Source organism: Cyanistes caeruleus, chromosome 5 (genome assembly GCF_971803275.1).
Source record: "Cyanistes caeruleus chromosome 5, bCyaCae1.hap1.1, whole genome shotgun sequence".
In the NCBI taxonomy this organism is placed as follows: Eukaryota; Metazoa; Chordata; class Aves; order Passeriformes; family Paridae; genus Cyanistes; species Cyanistes caeruleus.
Window position 1 is genome coordinate 35,650,040 of NC_141705.1, and position 21,073 is coordinate 35,671,112.

Here is a 21,073-nt window from a genome sequence, read left to right on the forward strand (position 1 = left end):
ACAGCACAAAAAATTATGAGAGCAGGTGATATTCAATGTCCAAATGAGGGGCATATTTTGGAATCTCTCAGATCTGGAAGGATTTCACATGCAGTACATATGAAAAATGCATTAAAGAAATAGTGAGAACTGGGAAATTAGTATTGTGAGATTTGTGCAAAAATCTCCATAAAGCTACATTCTGTATGTTATGGTAATATAGCTCTATCTGTACAAGTATAATGAAGTAGAAATCAAAACACTCTGTAAGTGTTTCAGATTTTACTGTGTGCTGGAAATTATTAATCAAAATATTAGTACTGAGGTCCATGATGGCCTGAGCCTTGGCATGGTCAGAAAAGGGCAATTATTTGATCTCTAGTTTTTATTTTATTGAGCCTTATGAAGCAGATGAACAGTATCCTGACCCTCTAAGAAAGTTCACCTTGTGGCTAAGGTTTTGAAGTGTGGTGAAGCAAGTGCAGCCCCACATCCCTCTCGTTCTGGAGAACCAGGGTGCAGCAGCTGTTCAGACTATGGCAGCCTTGAGGTTACAGATGAGGCTCTGGAAGTCACCACAACTGCAATGATGATTGCTCCCTCCCCTCAAGGAACCTTCCTGTCACAGTTATTTGAATTAGGAGCCATTCTTTCAGGCAAACAGCACATGACAATATGGAGCCTCTTGTAGGATAACAAATCAATTCAGGCAGTTTGATTCAGGTGTCTGTGTTTGCATCAAAAAATCCTACTCGTTTAAAGCACTTAGGCCTTGTGCTCATAATGTGTAATTATAAATTGATATGATGAATACTTTTCCTTCATAAAATAGCAGTCAAATATATCTCTTTCCTTTTGATATATTAGGACTTTTTTTCTTTTTTGGGAATAATGAGTGCCAATTTAAGTCAGTTTTCAGGGGAGAGATGGAGAAAACAATGAAAAATAACTCAGGTTGCTTCAGTGAAAAGTTTAACCAGGACTATTTTTTATCTTAAAAGCTGGAAACAATTTAAACTAATAAACTTTACTCACACTGACATACAGCATAACTTAATATAATCTTGAAAGGATTCCATCATTTGTCGTTCTCCATTTTCCTTTTCCATTTGGCCTTCCTGCTACGCATTTTTCACCTTTTCTGTATAACACATGTGAGAAGACCTTTACTCTGCAACTAATCCTGTCCATAAACTTTTCATGTTCTACTGAGAAAAGTAAAGTAAATAGACATACCTCAGGTTATAGAATTTAAAATATAAAGCTTGGTGTGAAGTGCAAAGTCCTGAGAGCTGCAGTCCTCCACGCCAGTACCCCAGGTTTAGAGATAATGCTTCCTTCAGCTTAAGGGTTGCCCATGCTGGGAAAGGCAGTGGAGCCATCATCCTCCTTCTTCCTGTCCTTTTGATTTTATACAGCCATCTGTAATGGAAACTTGTGCTCCATGGTATTTGGGATGTCATGCAAAGAAATAATGCTATATCAGGGGTTCTTATTCCCTCTTACTAGAGGACACAAAAATACAGTTTTTTGAGCACTGAGGTACAAGCTTGTCTAAGAATTTTGTCTTACTTTAGAAACATACAGAAAATACAGGCTTGTTTCTGCATCTATAAACCTGGCTCTGGTTGTATAACATCGTGGTACTAATTATAAAAAATACCAACAGGTTCTCATAAGAATTTTTTTAAGGCTCTTGAGGCTGTCACTACCCATGATGAAAAAGAAAATATCTTTCAGTCCTTTCCTGAAAGGGATTGTGGTCTGTTTGTATGTGTGTGTTTAACAAATTAATTAACAATTTATTTCTTTAAATAAAGCAGTTAACTATTCCTATGCATTTAATGTTGCATGCTTCCACTTGGTCAGAGAGCTTGTTTCCTCTCTGCTGGAAATAGTAATTTGAATTAATTTCATTCTTCTGGTGTAGTTTTCTACTTGCTTTCTTTGTCCTATAAATTTTAAAGGTTATGTGAAGATAAAATTCTTTATCAGGACTTTCTCTGTACAATTTACAATATTCTAAATTGGCAAGACTTGGTAAGCATATTTTTAGTGTATTTGGCTACCCTTAGACAAACTGAGTAATTAAATTGACCAAAACAGCAGGATGCTGAAGATATGAAAAACTGTTTCTCATGAGTAAATGTTGCATATTGAGGTTTCTGTTGGCCTTTATTAGGTCTATTGGCACAATTCTGCCCACTACATGGCTGCATGCTCCAAGTTTCCTAAGAGCAATATCGATAAAATGCTGGATTTTTAACCAACAATTTCTACACCAATGGGGTTTTAACAAGTTAGTCTAACCTATAATAACCAGTATCCATAGTTTTTGGCTAAATTGTATTTTTCAGTCCTGTACACTTCATTTCCCATTCTGACTCAAAAAGTTTTCTCGTTAAAATAAATTTCCGCCATCTTTTTTAACCATAAACTAGTGATATTTTTTACTTTTGTTATTCTCAGAAGTGTCATGTAAGGTCTGACAACCAATTGCCATTTTCCCCCTGCAGGTAACCTATCTCTTTCTCTACTTTATTTTTACCTTTCCCATTAATGCAGTTCAAATAATGAGGAAAATCTTATTATGACCAATAAAAGTATAGCTCCTATGCCTTTATGTTCAGTCTCAGTCCTAAATGCAATGTAACGAGAAGCTGTTATTCACCTTTATTCAAAACCAAGTGTTTTCAGAGTGGTAAGGTTTTAAGAAAGTGTGGAGCCATAAATACATTTCTGACAGAATGTATGTGCAGCTCCTAAATGACTTCCAGAAGTTTGAAGCACTCACTCATCTTTTCTATAGAAGAACTCTTGATTAAGACAGGACTTTCTGCAGAAATTAAGGTGACTTCACTTGTAGCTATTCTAATTTATCATAAAGACTTATATTGTTTCTACCCTGTTTGAAGAGAGGAGGAAGGAACATGTGTCCTCCTCAGACTGCTGCATGACGACTTACTGCCACACAATATTCAATGGGAAACTGAGGCACAGAAAGCCTATGTGGTGGGTCTAAAACAAGTAAAGATTAGAGAGAGAGAAAAAAAATTAATTTAACTTCCCTTAACTTGAGACAGGTTCTCAGTGACAGGGAGAAGGAGGTGGGAATACCCCAGGTTTGAGCAGAAAAAGGTAACATGATAAAACTCTTTTTATGCTTCTCATTTCAAATTCAAGAGAAATTTGTGATAGGGGTTGAGTTATATGGAATTATATGAACTGCACATAGAGGTTGGATTTCCTTATCTTAGGATTTTTTTTGATTGCCCTGAAATGCATCTTTATTGTTATCCATTGTGCCCACAGTAATATAAATAGGTATCATTCTGGCATTCAGCTAAGTAATTCTTTTGTCATCCACAGATGGACAGGGGATTACATGGCTAAGAAATGAAATAAAAGCTAAATCCCTATGCTTGATAAAGCTTTGCTTGTTTTCCCTTTTATTCAGGATTACCGAGTGAACATCTTTCTCCGTCAGAACTGGAATGATCCACGTCTAGCATACAGTGAATATCCAGATGACTCTTTAGATTTAGATCCATCCATGCTGGATTCAATTTGGAAACCTGATTTGTTCTTTGCTAATGAAAAAGGTGCCAACTTTCATGAAGTTACAACAGATAATAAGTTGTTGCGGATTTTCAAAAATGGAAATGTACTTTATTCCATCAGGTGAGTTTTGAACCTAATGATCTTTTTCATGTAGCGGCTCAAAAGCATAATTAGGAATTTCTAAAAAATATATTCAGTTGCTAGTCATGCAGAACTATTATCTGTGAGTTTTGAATGCAGAATTTTGTCAACATTCATTGTTAACATTAAAATAGAAAATGATTGCTCATTAGGCATTCACATAGTAAAAGTAATAAGAAAAGTATCTTTCCCGTTATGAAGTACAGGTACTGAGCCTAGAGGAGCTGGGACACTGCACATAACAAACAGTCCTGTGCTATTATAATCTGAGTTGGCCTATGTATGAGTTTCATAGTCAGTAGCCTCCAATGTCATGACAATGCAATGTTACTTCCTTTCCCCCTTACTGCAGTTGCACTTCAACATGAAAACATGGCCTGTTTGAGGAAGAATGGCATTTAAAGATTAGTCATTTACTGCTGGAGATGGAGAGAAAACTGGAAAGTAAATTTTTGAAAAGGTTTTAAGAAGCTGAAAGCAGCAATCATAAGTACTGACAAAATCTAATTATCCCACTTCTCTTCCCTCCACTTTCCTTTTAATACAGACATCAGCAGGCATTTTACCACTGACTTCAAACACCCAACCTAATGAGAAACACATTGGATATAAGTATGCTAATGCCCCACTAGACAGTATAGATTTGATATTGAAGCAGTGACTCACTTGTGCAAAATGATACTCTTTCCAAAATTAATATACTATTGTCCACTCAGTGTTTTGCTTTGCATGCTTTTACGACACTGAATTAATGCATAATTAGACTCTTTGAAGATACATCAGAAATCTGTGAACAGTTTGTGTACTGGAGAAAAAGGGAACTTTATGACTTCCATGGATGTGTCAGTGACAAGAGAATCTCCTTCCTCCTTCCCTCCTTCCAGTGCAATTAGGCAGCACTTTTTCAAGTTTACACAAAGAGAAAGGGTTGAGTTAACATTCTTATGAGGATTTCATCTCCAAAAGGAGGTTAGTCTGCCACTCTGGGAGAATTATCAATCTTCAGTGTCACAACATGTATTCTGTCACTAGAAACAGATTCAAAGCAAGTTAAAAGGATTCCTTCTCTGGATTCGAGTAGAAAGTAGTTCTAAATCAATTATCTGCAGACTGTCTGAGTCATCCCAAGAGGCAGTGGCTGCTGTTCCACTCTAATCAAATAACTCCCTACTCCTTCCAAACACATACAGCACACAGTATAAACCCCACCACTCAGCAGAAACAAGTTTAGATTGCACCTTCAATACAATTCAGACCAAGTCCATGGCCACATAAAATGGACTGAAAAACCCCAAATGTGAGAAATATCACATTTACTTATAAAGGCAAACATCAACTGTGCTGACAGAAAATCCCAGATAGCTCCTCTTTCTTATGAAGTCAGAAGCTTATGAAGTTTCTTATGAAGCCAGAAATTTTATGTTGCCTTGATTTAATTAAACTATTATAGTTTCTAAAACAGATTTAAAATCATATCATTGGCATCTAGTTGAGTTATGTGCATCTGAGTAAGTTAACCTTCTTCTGATAAGGGGAGATATGTTAATTGCTAGTGTGCTGATATTAAAAACAGAAGTTTCTAAATTTCCTTCTTTCTAAATTTCCTTCTTTCAAAATTTCTCCTCATCCCTAATTGCACTGGAACAATTGAGGCAAGAAAATAATGGAAGGTAGCAGTTCCCAGCTCAATGAATACTTAATATAAAATACTAAAATATTTACTGAAGCACAAAGTCCAGGTACCTCCAAAATGACTTGCTTTGTTACCAGCCTACTAGCTAAAATTTGCCTTTGGAACTATTTTTAACAGCATGGGAATAGGGGATGGGTTTGACTTCCCTCCTCAGACTCTCCTCTCTAATGAAGACCTGTCGCTGTCTGGTTAAACAGAAATTATAGCAACAATGAATCAAGGAGGTTTGGTCAGAAAAATAAAAAAAGTAAAAGAAATATACAGCCATACTTGCCAGCTATTGCCCATTTCTCTTTAGGCCCAGTGCCAAAAGCAGAGGAGTGGATTCAAGGGAGGGGGGATTAGAGCATTTCCATGCTAGAAGAGCCTTATGTGTAAGCAGCTGAACTGAGGCTCCTCAGGTTTTTGTTGGACATTCTATCAACTGAGCTGATTAATGAAGGTTGAGTCATGGCCCTGAACAATGAATGGGTACCTAGGCATGGCCAGGGAGGGAAAACATGTGCCTTTATCTTACATAAATTCTTCTTTCTGATTCCTTGGAGAAGTTCTAATTGAAAGGTAAATTATTGTGTTTATCTAAAATTTAAAAATACCACTTTTGCCTATAATTTGCAAAGAATTTCACAGGAAGTATTAGGATTAACACCAATGCACAGCTACAGTTCAAAATTACAGGCATATTTAGGTCTACCATCAAAATCATAAAATGTTTAAACTTTTCTGTTGACATTTTAAACACCTTATTTTAGGAGAGTAACACATAAAACTACTTTTCCTCCACGATTTTCAGCTGGCATATGTTGTGAAATTCTTGCAAATTTGGGTAAGTTTTATGCCAAAGATTTGAAACAGTCCAACAAATCTGTTGTAGCACAAAAGGGCACACTGTTGCTGCATTCCTTTAGACTTGTTATTAAGTTAGGCATCCCTACTGAAAAATTTATTTTTTTGAAAGTCTGTAAATTTTTTTTCCATGTTGTCATACTAGGCTGAGTTAGATGGGTTCAGCTAATAGAGATCTTTTTCAAGAGCTTTCTACTGAAACACGTATTCTATTTCTAGTTGCTTCCATTGTATTCATGCATTCCTCCTGCACAGTTCTATGGCTTTTTTGGGGATGTATTTTTAATGGTTTTTTTTGTGTTCTTTCAGATTGACTTTAATACTTTCCTGTCCGATGGATCTCAAAAATTTTCCAATGGACGTGCAAACATGTATAATGCAGCTGGAAAGCTGTAAGTTTGCGTAATGTATTATCCTATACATACTTTTGCAGGGATTGCAACAGCTATACAGGAGGTAGGAAAATCCCTTGTAGTGGTACAAGAACAAATTTTCAAAATTAATTTTCTATTTTGTCAGTAGAATCTGTGAAATATGCATGATTTTAAGAGGAAGAGGGTCTTTCATATCTATTTGAACTGAAAATCAAGAGTTTTTTATATATCTGAAGTTATCATTAAACTTATGTACCCAGTGACAGTTTATACAAAATTTCTGCTTATAGGGTTTCACCATAAGTCTTTCTGTGTTCACACATACAGAAGGTGAATAATATGGGAGCACATAAAGGAAACATAAGAATAACTTAAAGAATTTAAGGGGATTTTTGGGATTTTGATTTATGGGATTTTATGTGAAATAAAACTATTATATTCTAAGATATATATTTTACTTATCTACCTCGTTATCTTATTACTTAAAAGAGGATGGAAAGTGTAAAGCAGCTATGCCATTTCAAGGCACAAACACAAAAGGAGAAATCAACTACTCTGTCTGATGCATTATATTCTCATCTTCCTGGTGATATGAAGTATTTTGGAATTGCTGTTTCCCTTAAAATGAGAGGATTTTGAAAGAGAGTTGCAGCAGAAAATCTTCATAATGATGCAAAGAACAAAAATAAAATAAAGTAAAGCATTCTTTGAAAGCTTCCAGCAATCCTAAATTTGTGCAGATTAATGACAGGAGCAAGACAGATTAAGAAGTATTCATTTAAAGATCTAGTTTTACAGTTTTAGGGATGATAAGTAAAGTATTTCAAAATAAAATAATTTTTCATATAGAATGAGCATACTGGATTATTTGAAACATATCATAGATTAGAAACATGACACACATAATTTTATTAAGGTATTTTTGGTGGTTTTTTTCTTCTTTTACTGGGACAAAGCAGCACGTAAGGGAAGGGGAGGTAATCATCTATCAGTCAGTATGTCAGAGCTGTTTGTTGCATGGTGTGCTTTTATAGAATATTGCAGGGTGAGTATAAAAGCCAGATTTATTATTACAATGGACAGATGGTAACATTATGAAGCAGCCTTTCAGTATGAGGACAACACCTGAATCTGGCAGCAGAAATTATCTTGACTAAAATCATCATTATATGACACAAATGTTAAGGAATTTAGGGCAGTGTAATATATCCAGGATTTGAGCAAAACTCCACAGTCCACCTGAGCAGATGATCCTACCCATAACCTCTGTTACCTGTATAATTAATGTGACTAAAGAAAAGGTTAACAGGAGGCAGTTGCATCAGAGTGCATGCAGATGGCACGTATTCTCACTAAATACAGTTATGCTTCAAAGAGGAAGAATTATTGTGTTTGACTGAACAAGCAAAATGTATCATTAAAAAAAAAATGTACATTATGTAAATTATGAAATATTTGCTTTAACAGCTTCATAAAACTCAGCTGCTTTTTTCCTTTCTTTCAGCTGCTGTGAGGACAGGTCAGACAAAAGCTAAGCTTTCTGGAACAAACATGCATCTGGTTTGCTTTACAGAAACCTTGCAGGAGCCCACAGTTCCCACAAACTGCACCACAGGGAACCAACATTTATTAGTTGAATAACACTGTAGATGTTCTACTGTATTTTCAGCAGAACATTTTTCACTGAAGTCTTGTTTTTAATCATTGAGTTCAGTGGGAGTACATTCCCAGCTGCACATTCACATGGTAAAGAGAGGCACTTCTCACAAAAGAAGAGCTGAAGAAAATACAGTTTCAAATTCTTTATTCACAAATATCAAATTTGATTTCATAAGGAAGTTACAAGTAATAAAGCTGTTCCCATATTGCCTTGTATAATTCTATTTTACCTGTAACTTCAGACATCAAAAACAGACTGTGGGAAAAGGTGATGGCCTGAGGCAGAAAATTTTGCAGCGTGTGGGAGCTCTGGATGTGCTTACATGTGTGATAGCAGAATAACCAGTTAGGTTTTCAAGAACAAGGCAGCAGTTCCCTGAGATTATTTTGGGACAGATCCAAAGCAGATATGTGACCTAAGTTCCAAGACCCTAGATTTTTGAGAGCAGGAATTGACCTGTCCGTAGCCAGTTTCTTTGTACAGGAAGGACAGGAAAGGAAATAAACTACTTGGAAGTGTTACAAAAAATATCTACATGCCGGGAAGAAGGGTAACTAGGTTAAAAAAACCAAACAAACAAACAAAAAAAAACCAACTAGTTTATATGAGAGTGAACTCTGACCAATTTCCAAAACTTAGGAGAGGGTGAGCAGAAACATTCAAATTCCAGGCTCTCTGGCTAAGAAAAGGCATCCAGTTCTATGTAAAATTATAGAAGAAAAAAGGAGGATGGGTGCATTTGGCATTTTCCCAGGCTTCACATCAAATTTCCTGAGGTAAGAACTGACATAACCCTGAGAGCCCAAATCCATCCAAGCATCTCTAATTTCTAGGCCACAGTGTCATACTCTGCTCTGGCTGTCTGCCTTGGATTTTTTGGTGCACACTGAGGCAATGTAAACAGAGGGATCAAAGCACTAACCCTAGTGGTTAATGCCTTGTCTGGGGAAGTGGAAGACATTTGTATTCAAAACAGAAAACACAGCCCTCTCATGTCCTGAGTGAATGATCTGACCACCAGGCTATGTTATAAAAACCAAAGTGTTTGCAGGAGCAAAACAGGAGTAGCCATGCTTCCAGATGTTTCTTTTTGAAGTGGTGATCATTGCTGGTTTTTCCACAGAGTGCCAAGCTGTGTAGGACATTGTACGTTATGAATTTACAAGGCACATTTGTCTCATGGTTTCTGTAAACTGTGTCTGATCTTGCAAGCCTTGTTCCTGCATGTGTCACAAAGTAAATTAGGATAAATCACTCATCTTTTCTTTTTGCTCTTTTTACCACTGTGTTGCAAAGACCGACAAGAGACAGATGATGAGTTTTGTCTCTCGTTTAAAGTAGTGATTTCTTCTAGTACTAGATACTTCCCTTCAGTATTGATACTGTTGCTCCATCATGGAAAAGTCTAAAAGAAAAAATCGTGTATAGCCTTTTTTCCCAAATGAGATCTTTATTTTTAGCTGGCTCATGTAATGTTTTCTCCAAGGTCGGTCTAAGCAGCTGGATTTGCCCCTGGCAAAAGTACTTCTTTAGATCATGAAGTGTCTGAAAAATATTTAAGTGGAAATGTCTCCTATTTTTAAAGGATTTATTTTACCAAATGATTTCTCAGCAGCTAGAATGAGCTGCTTTTTTATCTTAGAGAGGGAACAAATGAAAATGCACATATGAAATAATCCCTTCTACAGTTCTGTGCCTTACACCAGGACAGCCTATAGGCATCTGGGATAATTTTAGTTTTATTCTGCTTGAATAAGATACAAAGAAATGTCATCTAGATACATATTTATTTCTGTGGCCTGTCTCCCAGGAAAGAAATGGTTTTCTTTCATATGCTAGAGCTTGTCTTCCTTTTTCAAGTTTTGTTTTTACCTTAGAGCATTCCTTTATTCATAAATTGCAATTATAACTTTATGTGACATTTAATATTCCTGAATTTTCAAAGAATATTGAAAAGACTAAGTTACAAAAGAAAAAATATACTATGAAAAGCAACATAGGTAAAGTATAAAGCATTTTCTTACCTCATCATTTTAATTTTATATTTATTTTTAAATTTAAGTGGCCATTTTTTCCCCTTTTTTTATTTATGGAGGCTTTTTAGTTTTTCTAAGCAATCATGCTCTTGTCTTCTGGATTGTTAAAGAAAATTCCCTCTATACCACATGATTCTTGTTTGAGCAATTTCTTTCCCCCCAGTCTCTAATTTTGAGATTGTACAAGGGGAAAGATGGGTATGCAGGCTGCAGAAGTACAAGCTACACTACAGAAAAGTATGTGCACGTTTTCCCTTTCCCACAATGGCACAAAGACAATGTAAGAAAGATAAAATAACTGGAGTGTATTTCTCATCTGCCAGGGAATCCTCAGGTCTCTACCTGAATGACAGAAATTATGGACACACTGGGCCAATGCCTGTCTGTGCCCGAAGGTATAGAAACCATACTGCTTCTCTCCATTTCAGTAGCACAAAAACTATCAACTGCTCAGGCTGTGGCTTTTATTGTGCAGATGTGTGACTCAAACTATTGTGTCTATCTGAAGTGAGACATGACACACAGCTACAAACATCAGGATACTTGTAGTCTTCAGCTCCTGACCAATGCAGGATGAAAGGGCAGTAGTAACTGTATAACTGCTACTGACATTCAGAAACTAGAATAAATGTGATAGCTGAACACCTATAGGTTTCAGCAAGGCATAGTAGGTTTGAGAGATGTGCTAGAGTACTGAGCTGAAATGTTCTTCTTTTCCAAATTTCAGGCTAAGACGAATAAACCTATAACTCCCCAGGGAGAGATCCCTTCAGATGACTTAAAGGGCAGTGCAAAGGGCAGACACCTTGTAAAGCTGCTCAGAAGTACATTGAATAAAATCCTGCCTTCTTGGAGCTCCAGCACAAATCTAGCCTTGAAATGAATCACAGCTCATTTCTGAAGCTAATATATTTAGTGTGTAATGTAGAAGAATTTGTTCTAACCTCAAGCCAAAACCAGACTCGTTAGCTCTGGCATATCTTCCCCCTGCTATGTTGCTGGGAATTCAGGGCACAATTGAAATGTCTGTCATGCTCTTAGGAGCAGTAATGTGCAGGCAGTTTGTCCCAGAAGCAAACTGATGGGATGCCTAACACAAGAGCAGTGGAATAACCCTAGTCAACATGACTGTAGTTCTTGCTTCAACTGGAGACCTGAAGAAGTGATGGGTTTACTGACTAAATCCAATGTTACTTTTGGACCTGTACCTTACTAAAAATTAAAGAAATGAGAATGGAATTTAGATAAATCATTTGGATTAAAAAATAAAAAATAAATTTTGTAGTTGAACTAAACTCTTTTACAAAAAAAGCCAGATACACTCAGTTGTTTTATGCTGTTTTAGATGTGTGAATGTGAGGAAAAGAGTTGGGTTTTAATACACCTGTAGGTATTTTTAAATGACACAAGGGAAGCACAGCTGTCCTGTAATAAAATAGAATGAGTAGAAAATTTACAGGATATATTGATATTCAGCTGGATCAGAAGTTTTCTCATGCTTTGGAAAGATATGCTAAAGGTGGACAGACAAAGCAATTAAAATAGTGTCAGCAAATGTGATAAAGGAATTATGTTGTAATTGCCAAGATAATGAGGGTTCAAAGGTGTAGAGCCTCTAAAGGTACAGGGGAGCTGCTTGCCTTGAATAACATATAAACATATGTGACAGTGTAGTCCTTGGAGAAGCAGGAGAAGAGATGTTAGACACTTCAACAGTTCTTCAAGACACACTTGTTGGATCTTCACTGTCTTGTCTATGAGATAATGGCCTTTTCATGCCTACCACTGATACTGAATTAGCTAAAATAAAATCTTCCTACTCTTAGCATGAAACTAATAGAAATATCCTGGTTCCAAAAAGTTCTATAGAGTAATGTGGACTGATGTGGGTTGAATGGGGCTCAATTTAAGGCAGGCTTTAGTCCTATACTTTCAAAATTGGATGAATGGGAAGTTGATATTTATTATTAATGGCAGTGTAAAACAAAAACAAAATAAAAGACAAAGATACAGTCTAATTCTTTCTTTCAGGAACCTCATATGAGTGTTGATATGACTTATCAACACGATTTTTGAAAAGATAATTTTTTCTGGGAAAGATGAGTCAGACCAAGGGAAAAGTTTGGTTTTTCTTTCAAGACACTTTAATGCCCTTGATAATTAGAAATATTTCCTATTAGAAATAGGATCACTTTCTTTTTTTTCCTGAATTTTTTTCTGGAACCTGTAATTGAAAATACTGAAAATTTTTAGTCTAGCTAAACAATTTTCAATGCTGTCTAAAGACTAAAGTTACTGTGTCTGTCTTGTCCACCATCTGCCAGAGTTTTGTATCAATTACATGAACTAAATAAAATACCACTACAATTTAATTTTATTTGATGACCAGTTATTAAAAACCCTCCATCAACTATTGCAGGCACAGCTCCTGAGAACTACTTTTCATCAATGTCTTATCTCTTCCACCCTCTCCCTCTGTTAGTGTGATGGAATTTTCCTTCAATTTTGTCACACTTATCACCCTCTGTTGCACATTGTTTTCTAAAATAATATTTCTGCCTACCAAATCCAAGTTTCCCAATTGTTTCAGGCCCTCTTCCCTTCTAGTAAATTCTAAATTCTACTTAGTTCCCTAGTTTGTCATATTCATCTCGGGCAGAGCTCTCACTCTGCCAGTATATGCTTCATTAACTAATTACCTGGAATGACTTCAGGCTCCTGGAAATTACTTGTCTCTTTAAGAGAACAATTTGCACAGAGACTACAGCGCTAGACATTCACACACTTCTTGAGTTTTCCTGAGAAATACCTTGAAACTTTCTCCATCATCATGGGATGATGTCTTTGTCATATAATTACCTACAATTTACGGCCTGCTTTTGCATTTTAGATGTGCAAGACCTCAGACTTTGGGTTAATAGAGAGAGTATTACTGTAACCTAACCAGCCATGTAACTCCTGAGCACCACTGTTCAAGCATAACAAGGCTGTTTCTTCTATCCTTTCTTTATGGCTCCATGATACCACCTAGATTTTGTATAATTAGTAATATCTTTATAGAATTAAGTAAGACCAAGTGCTGCATAGTACCCAGACAAAAAGAAATACATTGCCAACTGCTCTCTCCTTCAGCCACAGAAGCTGGTGTTTGTCCCATAAAAGACAACTTAACAACTGTACTTCCTTTCCCAGCCTTCATTCATTTGTGCCTTGAAAGCCCAAACCCTAACACTGCATTTCGGTGACAGAGGTCTTTACTAACCCACTTCATTTTGTTTAGGTTGGCCTGGTCCTGAAGACCATGTTGGTTTATAGCCTCCATTGCTTTCAGCTATTAATGCAGAATAAAAGATTTCATTTTTTGCACCAGTGAGCTGCACCCTCATATACTACCTAGGCTAGTGACAGTCAGTCATTTATTCAGCAATCCAACTTACCCACTAGGAATTCCCTACATAACACTGTACTTCCCAGTCACTGGTAAAAAAAATATCTGGTAGCAATTTATAATAGTCATCAACACCCCCTCACAGTCAAAAGAGAAAAACTTCTGTTTTTATGAGAGGCTAAATACCATGTTAGGTTGCATTAATTCCTTATAGGCTCCAAGGAGAAATGTCTTGTTCTTTATAACTGCTACCTATTTCAGTGCAGTTCTTACAAGTAACATAATATGTCTAACATAACAAGCACATATAGCATGAGTTTGTACTGGTAACCACACATCCATTCAGAATAAAGCCTTCACATTTCAAGACTACACTTTAGTGCTCCATTTGCACAGAGATAACTGTGTAATGGAACACAACTTCTGGGAGTTTTTAGCTCACAGACCATTTGGAAATTGCACACAGTGTATTTCTAATCTTCAAAAGCAGGCCAGTATCAGTAACAGGCATTTACACTTTAAGTTAAATATATGTTACTGAATGGCATTTTTTTTTAATTGCTTTAAAGATAATGCATATTTGTTAGTTGGGTAGCCAGTAGCCAAGAACCAAAAGCTCAGGTGGACTTCAGATTGTTACTTCTAGAACAGGACAGGGACAGTTATTAAAATTAATCAGCAGAGGTCCCAAAATTAGTGTATCAGGGGATTGTATTTTAGGCTCATTGCATATATAACACCATATACCTAAACTGTAATAGTATAAATTCTTTGGTATGGTAACCACTGATTGTTTTAAAGAGTGATTTCCATAGAAATATCTTTTTCCCTTTACGCACATTGCGCACAGTGCCAAGAGCATTCTGAGTGTTAAGCACTGTGCTATTCAGCAGGTCCTCTTCATAAAATTAATTGAAAAAAGATATTTTCTTTTGATTTAATTCAAGCTGATTTAATTTAACATACTAGTGGAAACATTATACTATTTTTAAATTATTTGGTATAGCATAAACTCACATCTCCATTTATTTCTCTATATTTTAAGGCACCTTTAATTTATGACTGTGACCTTGACTTACAAAACTGGTTAGAGTTTTGAATGCTAACACTATATTTGGGCATTTAAAATGTAAACATGACAAAAATTAATTATCGCAGTAGCATTTTGAATATGCTGTTATTGTTTGTAGTATATTACATTACAGAAGAATTAGTAGGCAGAGTAGAAAATCAAAATAAAAAGCACGCATTAGAGATGAATGAACCAGATTTAGTGAAATACATTTTGACACAGCAGTTGTTTCTTGACAGTTCAATGAGTTTTATTCAAGGAATATCACTTCTGGCTGTAATCTACATGCTTCAAGCAGTAATCTGCTTTACACACGACTGCTTTTTGTCTGAATTCATGCAAAGTTCAATAAGATATATACCTCTGATTTTTCACAGTTTATGCCATTTAATAGTGAATTCTAACTGTGTTTATAGAATATCATGCAATCAATAAGAAAAGCAAGTGTTTTCTTGCACATTTGATATGTCCCTGGAGCGGCTTGAGCAGCATCTGATCTTAATTACTTATTTAAAAGGATATGGTGGTATCATTTTTATCATATTCATCCAGCCTCAAAAAAAAGTGCCAAGTAATTCAACAGTCAGCCTGAGTTCATTTGAATACCCTTTATAAGGGTTCTCCCCAAAAGAAACATCAAGAATTTAGAAGGAAGAAGAAATGTAGAAAACATTTTTACATTTATAAACATTAATTCTTAGCTCCTAGCTTCATTCAGCACAGATAAGAAGAGATGAAGTGTATCTGAGTTTTCAGGTTAGCAGATCACGTCCCTGAATGCCATTAATAGGTGTATTAAAAGAGTAATGAAGTCACTGAATATAATGGGGTAAGATTTATGCCCACACAGCAAAGAGGTTACTTTCTTTGCTGAAACTCAAAATGTCAGTAATTTTGGGCAGACAATTACTCTTAGAAGGTTCTGAACAATATACTTGAAACAGCAATTTGTTACTGAAAGGTTAAAAGAATTTCTGGTTCTCAACAGTTATTTTCAACAATTTATTAGTATTGGACTAAAGCAGAAAGGAAATATTGCAAAGAAGCAGAAACCTATATAAATTAGATGAAAAAATTATCCTTCTGGTACCTTCTGGTTCATTCTAGTATATGTAGCTCAAACTTGAATGAGAATATGAAGCCTTTTTTCTCTAGCTGTAATAACCAGATAAATTTTATTTAGGGAAAAAAAAAATCGATTGAAATGCCTGGGAAAATTAACAGATCACATATTCAGAAGAAATAGGGATATTTTCCCCAATGATATGCCATGCAAATTTTTATCTGAGAAAGGGAAATAGAAGGAAAAGGTACTTGTCCTTTGTAAAGTCTGGGCCTTGATTAGTATGTATTTTGCTGTTGTATCTAATCTTATACACATGCATGAGGTATGGATAAGTGCAGGAGAATGAATATTGAAGCTGAGTGGTTTTTAATATCATTATATATCACATCAGTTAATATGAGAAGATTATAATCATTTGCTTTCCCATGTGTTGTTCCAGTTTCAGAGAAAATCAGTTTTTCAATTCAACTAATACTACTGCAGAATTTTAATTCATTCTTGTCTTTGAACAATTTGCACTTAACCATTCAAATTGACATAAATCCATAAACATAACTTTGACAATCCATATTTCACCTCAAGTAAAAGCAGGAAGAGATCTGAGTGTGAAGGGCCTATTTTGTCCTTCATGGTCTGGGGAGAAAAAGATGTTCCCAAGCACACAAGAGATTTGGATGTTTAGCTAATTTAAATGATTTTGTTGTATCCATTAATAGACCATCTAATTATTAAGATTTAAAAGAGTTTCATAAGACAGCCATTTTGTCTCTTCCAATTCAGTGTGGTATAGAATAGCAGATAAATTTTGTGATTAACGAGTATAAGCAGGCCCTCTGTATTACCTCCTTTTTATAACATTTATTTTAAATATTGTAATTTGATATGCTAATGCTTTTCAAAGTTTGCAACTAACTTAGAGTTTATTTGTGTTTTTTCTTTGTTTTAGTTGGATACACAATGAATGATCTCATTTTTGAGTGGCAAGAAAAGGGAGCGGTTCAAGTAGCTGAAGGTCTCACTCTGCCACAGTTTCTATTGAAAGAAGAAAAGGATTTATGTTACTGCACCAAGCATTACAATACAGGTAGGAAAGAGATTACAACTGAAAGACATTTAACATTTATTGTTATAATAAATGTCACAGTTGGGTTGTATTTTAAGTGTTCTCACTGAATTCAGAAGAGGCTTAAAAAACACAGGTGTATTGTGCAAGGTAATGCAGTCTTAAATAACTGGCAAACCAAAACTACCTGAAGACTGAACAAACTTCAATTTTTGGTACCTTAAGTAAATATAGAGTTGAAATAATTCCAAAACTGTTCAGTCAGGAGTTTTACTTATTCAGTGGGTGCCGTGACCCCATTTACAATGTGGGATTTGAAGCACTGATAAAGTCCAAAGGTCTACACGCTGTGCACTAATCATAGCCTGGCTCAGTCAGGAAAAAGGGACACAGCATGGCTGAGCCAAGCTATTCCTGCCTTAATTCATGCAGCAAGGGGGCAATGTGAATGAGCTGAAAGGATTTTAGTGTGCAATGGCAAGGTGTCTACAAGCTAGACACGAGCATGCAGTGACAGGACAAGAGTGAATGGATTCAAACTGAAAGAGAGTAGGTGTAGATATGAGGAAGAAATTCCTTTCTGTGAGGGTGGTGAGGCACTGGAACTGGCTGCACAGAAAAGTTGTGGATACCCCATCCCTGAAAGTGTTCAAGGCCAGGCTGGATGGGGCTCTGAGCAACCTGGTCTAGTTAAAGGTGTCCCTGCCCATGGCTGGGGAGCTGGAACTAGGTGATCTTTAGGGTCTCTCAACTTAAGTCATTCTATAATTCTCTAATTCTATGATTCTATGATACTGAATCATTGCCTTTGTTGAACTGAGGTATTTAGCTCATCTCTGAGATTATTTGAAAAAGTACGGGATTAATATTAATGTTATAGTTATTATATTTTTATATTTAATTGTGAAAAACTATATCAATAACTGAATCACGAGCTTAATAATCCTGAAAAGCAAAGCCTAAATTGCATATTCTATATATTTTCTTGAGAAAAAAAAAATAAAAAGTTAAAGGTCTTCCATTCTAATCCACGTATCTTTAAATTCTTGCTCTCCAGTATGATTAAACATGTCTTAAAATTCAGCAGAATCATTTGGATTCTGCTGAAATGTCAGGGAGAGAAAATCAAATAGATGGTGTTCATAAGGAATGTCCTGCTACAACCAAAATTAAGGAGGAGTGCTTTCCAACACTGAGTTTTATCGCAACTGCAGTAGTGCCCTAAGAGAAGGGAAGGTTCTGTCATAATGTCCATTTAGAATAGGATGATACTGAGAGAGATATTTTGAACTGTTCCCTAAAATAAATTGGAAATACTTGACGTGCACTTCTGTTGTACAAATACTAATATTTGAATAATCCTTAAAAACCTTCTAAAATATATTATACATATCCTATAGCAGAATAATTTTTTCACTCAGATATTTCTTCATTAATGATAAGATAGGAATTCCTATTATTCCTTTTTTCCTTTCTACCATAATCCTTATGACAAATAAGAAAATTTTATTTTCATTATTTTCCACTGTCTCCTTTGAAATATACAAGCAACTTACCCTTTTTTTTTGGATTCTCCTGTTTTTATGTCATTTTAATGAGTGTCTGTAATTGTATTCTATATCCTGTATATGATATTAACTGATGAGAAACCATGGTATAGAGTATTTTTCTCCTTTTTCTAAAGTTCATTTTCATAATATGATGCATCAAAAACCTCTGAGAAATTGAGACATTACTGTGATGCTTAACCTGATACTGAATGGAAACCTGGTTTAAAATTTCAGAATTTCCAGTGATTTTCAAACCCTCCATCCAAAGCTGAGTTGTACTCATTCATTTGTCTGAGAACTTACATTATAATTGTCAGAGTTTAAACCTTGTGATTTTGACTAAAACTTCATTTTTTCAGTATTTTGAAGGCACAACATTTTTCTTCACAACCTATGTTTCAAGCCTATTTAACCTGGTATTTTTACCTAAGGAAAAATAGGAAAATATGCTATACCTATACTAGACTAGGTTACTTGGGGTCAAATTGTATATGCTGTTTGTTCACTGTGGCCCTAACCTGAGTGGAGAAGCAGGAGCAACAGATGTTATTAACTGCATGTGAGGCCTCGTGGCTCTCAAGATGTGGCTGCAAGTGTGCTTGTCTCCATGCAATTCTGTCCCATTTAGGTGAGAGGAGGGGACAATAAGTCTAGAGGACAGTGTGGCCAGTCAGCAGCCTGTTGTATTCTGTATTGCTTTGGCCAAACTGCATTTCTGTGGCTAAGCATGCTCTAAGAGGTGAGTGCAACCTACAGCCCTTGAAAGATGAAGATCAAGCCTGTACTGAAAAAGTAATTGGACCATTTAACTTGTCCATAAAGAAATCAAGGTGTTTGGTAACACAGAAACCTTGGAAGCTTGGATGCAGTTAGAGGATGGAAATGTTAAAAGATGTCAGCAAAAAAATTAAGCAATTGCACAGCTGTGGGACCTGCCTGTGATGGACAGAGGGGAAAATTGTGATGCTGATGCTAAGCAGGAGGTGGAAGGGTGTGTCTCACCAGTGGAAGCAGCTGAGTGGCCTGCTCTGAGTTACAGCACCAAAATTACAGGTACAGAACTTTGTCAGGGCAAATTAGAAAGAAAAGGTGGGTTTACCCATGAAGGACTACATTTATTGTGAGAGTCTCCTCTTCAAGATAAAAGTATTTTGTCCAAAGTATTTTTTTTAATTCAAATGTTCAGTATGAAGCAAATTTAACCAGATTAGAAGGGTTTGGTTTCTAGGAGAGTAAGAACTCCTTTTAATTCTTTGTTACAACCAATACTATTAACTACCATTTGTAGGCTAAAACCCCATAAACATTATATTAAAAGACAACAACAACTATTTTCACTGTGTTACTTGGATACATCATCAGTAATGTGCTTTTTAAGGCTTCTGCAATGAGATATTGCAGGAAGATATGCCTTTAGGATACTTCACAAGAACAAAAATTTACAAAAAGCAATTTTTAAAATATGATGTGAAGTCTATTTCTCTGGCCTATGACAGATTAGATAAAATGAATTCTTAAAATAATGCTAAGCAACTGCAGCTGGTATGTAGTAAGTGACCAAAGAAGAGTTTTCAAATTAAATTTAGTTACAACACAGTATGGAAAGCTCTTCTGAGACATCCTGTAAAACAAAAAAAAAATCCCAAAATTCTCCCCGTGAAGCAAATTAACATGAAGCTTCAGGACAGTATGTGGAAAGTCATCAGTGCGTGTCTCATCAGTGTTTCATGCCCAGTTGAAAATGGTTCACTGTAACCAGAGCTCAAAAAATAAACTGTGTCTAAATATAGAGATATGACAGTTTCAGCAGCAGTACAGCAAAATGGCTCATCAAATCTTGTGTTCTGAGGTGACACAACAACATTTCTGATAATTTTCATTTTTTGCATCCACAGGCATATGCACAGTGACCAATTTGGAAAGTGAAGTAGAATCATAACAACCAGAAATATCACACATGAACCATTTGCATTACAAGGATGGTCTTGTTTGCCACATTCCTATGTGACATTAATTGCTTCTCTGGGCTATTATGCAACACCTAAATTTTATTGCAATCACAGATAATTTCAATCACAGCTGCAAAAAAGCTCGTTGGTTTTTTTTTTAAAAAAAAAAAAAAAGCAAATATACAGTAGCATGAATTTATGCATAATAGCATTGGCTCAGAGGCACAAATGAGTCTTGGCTTTACTCCTGTGTCATGGATAATGCTTTACACCCACACTTGAGCGATGCTGCTCAGAACTGTCTTAGGTCCAATAATGCCTTTTGGATCAAAAAATTGGATGTAGTGGTCCTGGAAACAGGGGAGCTGTTATTGCTGCCCTCACCACCAGGACTGATAAATTCTCTACATGCCCATTTCTGATAATTGCAATCTTGATGAACAACATGTTTCCTTAGCTCCACACTCCCCATCTGATTTCCTAATATGCACATCCCAAACACAATTTTTTCTCATGATCCCATTTGTCCTCCCATAGCCAAAAAAGTTGCTTCACAAGCTGTAGATTGTGGCCCTTCTAAGTCTCACCTTCGACTGACCTAGTGCCTTATATTCAGCCAATTTGCTGCCAGCTTGATGACAGTGATTAGAGGAGACATAACTTCAATGTCTTACTCTCACAACAATTCAAATCCT

The 21,073-nt window shown here is 35.9% G+C and overlaps 1 protein-coding gene across 3 annotated transcripts in view; it reads left to right on the forward strand.

Annotated features, from left to right (window-relative positions):
• Positions 1-21,073, forward strand: part of GLRA3 (glycine receptor alpha 3) — an 85,961-nt gene that overhangs the window by 40,778 nt on the left and 24,110 nt on the right. For all 3 annotated transcript variants that reach the window (XM_023924989.2, XM_023924990.2, XM_023924991.2), the window contains exons 4-6: positions 3,437-3,660; positions 6,530-6,612; positions 16,763-16,900. In XM_023924989.2, coding sequence (XP_023780757.1) covers positions 3,437-3,660; positions 6,530-6,612; positions 16,763-16,900 — 445 coding nt within the window. The remainder of the gene's footprint in view (positions 1-3,436; positions 3,661-6,529; positions 6,613-16,762; positions 16,901-21,073) is intronic.